Source organism: Ammospiza nelsoni, chromosome 2, assembly GCF_027579445.1.
Source record: "Ammospiza nelsoni isolate bAmmNel1 chromosome 2, bAmmNel1.pri, whole genome shotgun sequence".
NCBI classification, from domain to species: domain Eukaryota; kingdom Metazoa; phylum Chordata; class Aves; order Passeriformes; family Passerellidae; genus Ammospiza; species Ammospiza nelsoni.
In genome coordinates, this window is record NC_080634.1 from 94350405 (window position 1) to 94358952 (window position 8548).

The window sequence follows — 8548 nt, forward strand, 5'->3', positions numbered from 1 at the left end:
TACCTCCTAAATAAAAAGTATTTCACAATGCATTTACAAGAAATGATACAAAAAGAAAACAAAATCAAAGAGAAAACAAACAAACAAAAATATCCAGATACAATAAAGTTTTACGAACCCCGGGGAAAAAAATGGAGCTTCCAAAACAAAACAAAAAGAGTTTTATAAATAAACAAACAAGTACCGAAAAAAAACCCCAACCCCAGCCCAAAATACCCTCGAGAATATCTACAAAAAACTTTTAAGTGTTCTTTTGAATTTGTCTTAATACATGAGTAATAAATGAGAACTGTTTCCTCATGAACTCCGAGTTAATTAGTCAATAAAAAATCTTCGCAAGAAGCGATCCGTGACTGAAATCGTAGCGGTTCCGCGCGGTATAAAAGTTGGCATCACCTACAACTTTGTGTGTTTATTATTGGTATTTTTTTCTTTTCGCCGCCGTTTCCCCCCTTTCTCTCTTTCTTTCTCCTCTTTTGCAAATAAACGCTCTATGTCTCTTGGGTGAATGATAAATACTGTACAAAAAGTCTCGATAAAACACAGGAGTTCAGTCTAAAACTAGTTTCATAAACTAGTTCTTCTAAAAAAAGGTAAGCAAAGCAACCGTTACCTTTTTTCTCTCTCGTTATTATTATTATTATTATTTATTATTATTATTACAAGAACATCAAAACATTTCTGTACAAAAAGGAAGGAAGAAAGAAAAAAAAAAAAAGAGAGGCGGGGGAGGGCGGGAGGGAAGGGGCGCGAGAGGCAAAAATAAGAGGGGGGAACCTGGGAGCGGGGCAGGAGCGGCGCGGGGCCGGGGCTGAGCGGGCGGCGGCAGCGGCGGGCGCGCAGTCCTGCAGGCCGGCCCGGGGCCGGGGCCGAGCCGGTGCCCGCGTCCGTGCCTCCCTGCGGCGCTCCGGTGCCGCCGGGGGCTCAGATGTGCGTCAAGGGAACGGTGCCGTTCACCCCCGTGCTGGCGCTCTGGTAGTGCTGGGGCAGGGAGTGGAGCCGGCTCTGGGCGGCAGCGGCCGCCGGATCCCCGCTTTCCCCGGCCGGTAAGTACATGCTGATCATCTCCCGCAGGTCCCCGGGGCACGGGGCCCGCGAGTGAGAGGTGACGGGCGGGCTCACGCTGGGCTCCGACTTCACCAGCGAGCCCAGGGCGCCCAGCGCACCCGAGGAGGCGGCCGCCGCCGCCGCCGCTGCCGCCGCCGCCGCCGCCGAGTTCTGGTGGGGCTGGGAGCCGTAGGGCAGGGCGCCGTAGCCCGAGGGCGAGGCGCTCATGTAGCCCTGCGAGTTGGAGATGGGGCTGTACTGCAGGGCGCCCATGTCGTAGCGGTGCATGGGCTGCGGGTTGTGCGGGTGGTGAGGGTGATGGGGGTGCGGGTGGTGCGGGTGCCCCCCGCTGCCCGGGTGCTGGCTGTAGGCGAGCTGCGCCTCCTGCATCATCGCCGCCGCCGCCGCCGCCGCCGCCACCGAGCCCGGGTAGGCGCCGTTGGCCCAGCCGTTCATGTGCGCGTAGCCGCCGCTGGCCGTGCCGCCGGGGCTCTCCAGCCGCTGCCCGACGCCGCCCGGGCTGACGCCGACGCCCATGCCCACGCCGACGCCGGCCGGGCCTCCCCCGGCCGAGCCGGCGCTCAGCAGCCCCCCGGCCAGCGAGTACTTGTCCTTCTTGAGCAGGGTCTTGGTCTTCCGCCGGGGCCGGTATTTATAATCCGGGTGCTCCTTCATGTGCAGCGCCCGCAGCCGCTTCGCCTCGTCGATGAACGGTCTCTTCTCGGCCTCCGACATGACTTTCCACTCGGCTCCCAGGCGCTTGCTGATCTCCGAGTTGTGCATTTTGGGGTTCTCCTGGGCCATCTTCCGCCGCTGGCCCCGCGACCACACCATGAAGGCGTTCATGGGTCTCTTGACCCGGTCCTGGTTCGCTTTGTTTCCCCCGCCGCCGCCGCCGCCTCCGCCGCCTCCCGCTCCGGTCTGCCCCGAGAGGTTCGTGGGGGCCTGGGCTCCGCCAGGGGAGTGCAAGTCCGTCTCCATCATCATGCTGTACATTCAAATAGCTTTTTTATTTTCCACCGGTGCCAGACGTGAAAAATGAATCAAACATAGAGGAGCCCGGGAGGCCGGGGAGCGAGCGAGGCGAAACCAGTTTGTAGCTAGGTAGCGAAAAAAAAAAAAAAAAAAAAAAAAAAAAAAAGAGGAGGAGAAGAAAACCGCGAGGAGAGCGATCGGCGACCCTGCCGGCGAAAAAACTTTCTCCCTTTCGCAAATCACTCTCGGGGCTCGGCGGCGACGGGGGTTCGTGCTGCTCAAACAGGTGCACGGCAAACTTGCTGCTTCACTTGGCGCGGCGGGAGGAGTGTGCGGAGCCGTCGGCGGTGTCCTCCGCTCGCCGGCGCTCCCCGGCAGACGCGCGCACACCCCTCCGCTCCCGCTCTTATCCTTAACGGAGCTATTTTTTTTTTGTTCTTTGCTGCTAACTTGGAGAGAGAGAGGGAGGGAGGGGAGGGAGCGTGTGTGACTTGCATCCGCTGATCGCAGGTGAACGGAGAAGAAGAGAGGAGAACCCACCGCCACGCGAAAAGGAGGCGGAAAAAAAAAAAAAGTATTTCAACGTTAACTGAAAAAAAAAAAAAAAAAAAAAAAAAAAAAGCAGGAGGAGGATCGGGGGAGGGAGGGGGTGGGGGAAGGAGCCCAACCAAAACACGCGCCGAGCCCGGCGGCCGGGGCCGGCGGCACAGTAATTTGCTGGCGGTGGTCTCCCTCCCGCGGCCCGGGCGGGACGGGCCGGGCAGGGCCGGGACGGGGCCGCCTCAGGAGGAGGAGCCGCCGGGCGCGCGGGCGAGCGGCGCCGCAGCCATACGGCGCGCGCCGAGCCCGCCTTAAATCGCCTGACGGCGGCCAATGGGGGCGCGCCGGCGGGCGTCTATTTGCATATGGCGCGCGCCGAGCGGTGACGTGCGGCGGGGCGCGCCGCGTTCGGCGGGGGCGGGCGGGGCGGCCGCGGCCCCTGAGGGCGCCCCCGGGGCGGGGACACCCCTGAGGCCCGGCCGCCCCCCAGCCCCGCCGGGCACCGCCGCAGGGAGCCCCGGAGGCCGCGGGCCGCCCCGTCCCCGCTCACTGACACGACCGTCGAGCAATGTTTAGTGGAGCTGAGGCGCCCAGGCTGTCCGCCCCGCTCCCGCAGCCGTGCGAGCGGCCGATAAACATGCCTTATTGCGGGACTTCGTTCTGGAGATTTCTCCGGAGCCCCCTCAGACGTCTCTCCCAGGTGTTAAAACTGCTGCCAGGCCCAGGCATGTGGAAGAGGCTGGACGCAGTCATTTTTCACTTAGTCCTAGGGGAGTTAAAAGCACCTGCGACTAAAGAAGGTACACGGAAACATGTTATCTTTGTATATAGTAAGTACAGGTGTGTGATTTTTTTTTCCCCTTGAAAACATGAAAAGACTCCCTTAGTACCTAGCTGTCCTGTGAGATTATAGTTATTTTTGTAGGGAGGAGAAAATAGTCCACGTGGAAATCGATGCTGCAATCTTTAGTTGCAGCCATAGGAATGGCAAGTCCGTCGCACAAATGCCCACGCATATATAAAGGGCCGCCCCCATCATCTTTGCCAGGTGGAAAATGCACACACAGCGTGCCTGCTCTTTTCACGGTCCGTGTTAATTTTCCTGACCCTAGTGGCCATCCAAGGCTGGAATCACGCTGCAACTCCCCCAATTACTGTTATTATCACCAGAAGTTTTCTGCAGGAGGAGTATACACCGTGCACAAAGCACCGGTCCTAGGCACTGGGCTAGGATTAGACTATTTTTTTCTCATTTCCAATAACTCGTCATGATAATATGGGTTTGCTGGGGAGACGAGAGTGCCTCTCCACTTCTCAGCCTGCTTCCAGCCTTTGAGCTCAATCTGAGTGATACTGTTAACTCGGGTGCCGATGCTTTTGGGAGGACATTATTCTCTCCCAGTCAGCCCTAAGGGGGCAGGGGAGAGGGTGCAGGAGCCGACCCGCGCTTCTCCAGCTGAGAGTTTCTTAAGTTGCCAGGTTGGGATAGGAGGGGAGGGAGAGGGGGGACAAAGTTACTGCAGAAAGGCACATTTCCACTTGGATGGACAAATGAAGGTATGAGAAGTAAAAACTGCGAGATAAGGATGGCATGGCTTGCAAATTATCCACCCAAGGCCCTAGTGGTATTTTCCCCTGAAATTTGATAGAAAGGTAAAGGCCTCCTTGACAAATAAATGGGTCGAATCGCTGTGGGGCAGTCTTTTCCAGATGAGTCCTATGCATCCTGCCAGCCAGCGGATCCTGTGGGAACACACCCATATCCCTGGGAGCTGGGGATACACACCAGCTTCCCTCCCCCTCACCTTCAGGGAGGAGGCTGAATTTTCCCATCTCTGGTGCAGAGGCGGCTGCTAATCCATACCCTCCCGGGGCCTGTCCCCTCCTGGACTTTTTCCCGGTGTGGGGTTTACCCCCTTTCCCCTGATCCCCGGCAAATAAACATAGGATGCACCTAGAAGCGGAACTACCACGAACACGGTAGCGGGGAGAAGCGCTGGCAGGGAGCGATTGTGTGCTGCTGCCTCAGTGCCTCTGGCCCGGGTGCACCCCACTCACCTGCGGCCAGCGGGTGTCTGTCGGGTGGGAGGAAGGTGTAAAAACCACTTCGAGGGGACAGCCAGGGGCTTTCCTTCCGTGGTGAAGGTAGTGCAGGTCCCGATTCACGGGACTGGGAACGAGGTCAAGCACTTTGGCGAGTGTCGTTTGACAGGGCTGCGGGGCTGGGGTACTGCAGGCCGGGGCTGCGCCCGGACATGAGAGGTCCTTGGACTTTCCCCTGCGGAAACTGGGGTTGCCAAGAACCAGGAGTCGGGCGGTGGAGGGAATAGGTGGGGGCGGCCGGGGGGTGGGGTAAACGCTGCAGTGAAGTCAGAGGGGAGACGGAGAGGAGGTCGCGCACTGGGATCAGGACCAGGTCTGCCCGCGGCCCCTGTCGCCCGCCGGGCCCGCGGAGGGGACAGCTACCGGCGAGGGCTTCTCGCAGGCCGGGGGCAGTGACGAGTGCTTCCCCCGGGCACAGCTGCCCCCCCGCCTCCGCGCTGCGAGGTGGGACCGCCTGGGCGGGCTGTGCCTCTCCCCGCACCCGGCTGGGCCTGGGGGCCGCCCTCGGGGTGGGGGTCCCGGCCTCGGGCCCAGCCCGCGCTGTGCCCTCAGTGCCCGCTGTGCCCGCTGTGCCCCCTGTGCCCCCTGTGCCCGCTGTGCCCTCAGTGCCCTCAGTGCCCGCTGTGCCCGCTGTGCCCCGCAGAGCGGAGCGGGCAGCGGGCGGCGGGCCGAGCCCCGGAGCGGGCGGCGATCGCCGTCTGCTGGCTGCCGCCGTGCCTCCCTTGCCCTCGGCCCGCGTCGGGGCCGGCGAGCGCCAGCCCGCGCCGAGGCGATGCCTGATCCCTCGCCAGCCCTGTCTGAAACGTGAGGCGGGGACGGAGTGGGATCGCTTGCAGCTCCTCTGGCACTTCACTCCAAAACCCGCTATCCAGAAGGAAATGCAAAACACTCCCTCGCTACAGGGGTGCCATTAGTGGGCCAAAGCGAGCGAACCGGGAGGGAGCAGGAAGGGCAGGCAAAGGAGAGACAAGGAGGCATTTTCCTGCCTCGGTGACTTGGCGACTCGGGGATCACAGCTTTCAACGTGACCTGCTTGCTACCCAGTCGAGATGGAATGGTTGGAAAAAGGGTGCTTGAATAAAGTCCCGCTTTCTTTTGCAGCGTTAACAACTGTTCTGTGCCATCCTACAGCATCAGTCCCAAATCAGCTACAGGCTCTCTCTGTGTTTTGTTGTCTTTTCTCAGCTTGCTGGGTAAAAGCGTATGGAGAATCTCTGGAGCTTTCGAGTAGGGGCTCACCCTGTGAACGGTACTCACACATATAATTCAAATTTCACAGCTGACCTGCTCTGAAAACCTCAATCAGCTTCTAATTGAAGGGAAAACAAAATATTGCTTCCCTACAGCAGAGCTAACGATTTAATCATTATATCAGACATTATAGCTTTTAATTAGGCTAATGCTGATACTGTATGGAAAGAGATAATTCAACACAGTTCTTGATGAATTCTGTAATTGGGTTAACGGAGGAGCAGTTGGGGGAAGAGACGTCAATATTCAAGCTGCGTCTATAGCCACCAGGTTTATGAATGAAAGGGAAGGGAGAAAAAGAAAAAAGGGGGGGGGGGGAGGAAAGGGCTAAAATTCCCTGACGAGAAATGTCTCCCCCCTTCGCCCAGGAGAGCCGTGCCAACCAACTGCAAGCGTGAGGAGAGTAAGGGCTGTCCGCCTCGGCGCGCCCCGCTCCCGGCCGCCGCTCCCACAGCCCGGACTGCGGCGGCACCAGCGGCACCCGAGAGGCGGCCCCGCCTCGCTGCGGCTCCCGGAGCGGCTCGGGCGGGGGTCGGTGCCCCGGAGGCCGCTTCCCTCTATTTCCACCCCAACCCACGGCTCGCCCACCGCCACGCTGGGAGCTCGCGGGTACGGGGCAACCAGGGCCACCAGCACCGAGACTGTCCTGCGGGGGTGCCCCGGGCAAAGTCGCGATCACGGCGGGTGGTACGGGACGGGACCGAAAGGTTTCGGAAGTCCTAATGAGAGCGGGCGGGCTCGGCTCGGCTGCCGGGAGCCGCCTGCCCTGCGGGGCGCGGGTGCTGGGCGGGAGGCACGACACGGAGGCCAGGGGTGTGCTCAGGACCAGCCCGCCCCGGGCAAAATCAAAGCGGCCGGAGGGCAGGCGGCTGCTTCATGTAGCTACTGCCATTTATTTATGTATTTATTGTGTCAGATAAAAGAGCGGCTGAAGCCACTTTTCCGAAGGAATTCTGCATCACCGCTCTCTCCACAGTGTCGATAAATTGCCTCTTCCTGAAGAGTTTGTATATCCCAGCCTTTCTATTTTCTCTCCTTCCTTTCTAGTTTTCACTGGCTTTGAAAATAAGCTTTATATTTCCGTCGCGCCTAAAAGAAGTAGTATCGATCTCCCCGCACGTCTGATCTCCGCAGCAGCCGCGGCCGCCCCAAGGCGCCAGCGGGTCCCGGTGGGGCGGGCGGGTGCGCCGAGGGTGTCCGGCATTGCCGAGGGAAAGGCGAGGCACACCTCGCTGGGACGGCGGGACGGACAGACCGCGCCTAAGCAGAGATTTTCTTCCCCCCTGCTTTTCCCGGCAGGACGTTCTGCGTGTCCCCCCGCCTTGGAACGGCCGCGATCCTTCCCCCGGCGGGACATTAGAGACGGTGGAAAAAACAGAATCGTCTCTTTACGAAGTTTTGCTAGCAGGAGCATTTTCTAAAATGTTTGTTTATGCTACGCATCAGCTCGACTTCCAGCACAATATTGTTCTGAAAGAAGAATATCCTGTATTGTGATCCACCCTCGTCTAATTTTGTTAGTAATTACAGTTAAATTGAACAACTAATTGATAGCATTCCAATGACACAACTCCCTGTGATTAACAGGCTGAATACACCTTCCAACATTACACAAAAGTTGTACTTTTCAAGTCCGTTCAAATTTTAAAATTTCTTTAAAAATTATTATTACTAAGGCACACGCTGGGAATATCTGCTGATCAGATGGCACAGCATCTCGCGGGAGATGAGGGTTTGCACTGTCCTGTTTTTCACGGTTTGGGGTTTCTACCTAAAAGAATAGCCAGACCATTTACTCTTTACAGTCGAGTTATCGAGTGGTCCTTTAGACAAAAATACCTCACATCAAAAAACCAAAAAACCCCCACGAACTGAAAACATACCCGGCAATTTACCTTCAACCAAAAGAAAAATATTAAAAAATAGTTTAGTTTTGTAACTGTAAACTTGTAAAAGAAAAGGAAGAGCAGTGGAGGTGGAGAGTCTGTCGGAGTTGAACGATATGCAGAGTTATTACGTAGTTAATCTTTAAAATTGCGCTGCTGAAATGTCAGTCACGGAAAAAGAGATTCTCAAGCCCAAATGCGGCATCCCATTTACAGCAGGGCAACCTGGATGGTTATGTCTGTGGCGCCTCGCTCAGAGCACCATAAAGGTAATGTTTCTGGTTTGCATCCCCGTCAGTTATCCCCAAACTGCAAAGGTATCATTCAGGGCAAGTCAGAATGAATTTGTGTAAAAAAATAAACGAGGAAAGAAAAAACCCTAAATAATATAGTAGCTTCTTTCTTGCAGGCCATCCTGTTATTGTAAATTAGATTAGCTACACAGGCTTCAATATAAACATGACATGAGGTTCACAGGAGAGCGAAAGTATAATCCACTCCAATCTCTCCTTTCATCGAAACATCCCACACAAATTACATCTTCTCGTTTAATACACCTTTCAATGAGATTAAAACATCACTTTGACACGGTTTCAAACCTTTTCGGTCGCGCATTCAGTGCTTACTTAGGAAAACAGCAAACAAGGGCAAAACTAGAAACATCTAAATAATCTCAGACGGCTGGTCTGGAAATTAAAGGTACCCAGAGGAAATACACGATCCTCTTGCTCCATCCAGTGCAGCAT

The 8548-nt window shown here is 56.5% G+C and overlaps 1 protein-coding gene across 1 annotated transcript; it reads right to left on the minus strand.

The window, feature by feature from the left end:
• Positions 1 to 733: 733 nt before the first annotated feature.
• On the minus strand, positions 734 to 2043 carry SOX1 (SRY-box transcription factor 1). Its single transcript, XM_059494069.1, has one exon. The coding sequence runs from the start codon at positions 2041 to 2043 to the stop codon at positions 925 to 927; it is 1119 nt and encodes a 372-aa protein (XP_059350052.1). The 3' UTR covers positions 734 to 924.
• Between the last annotated feature and the right edge of the window lie 6505 nt (positions 2044 to 8548).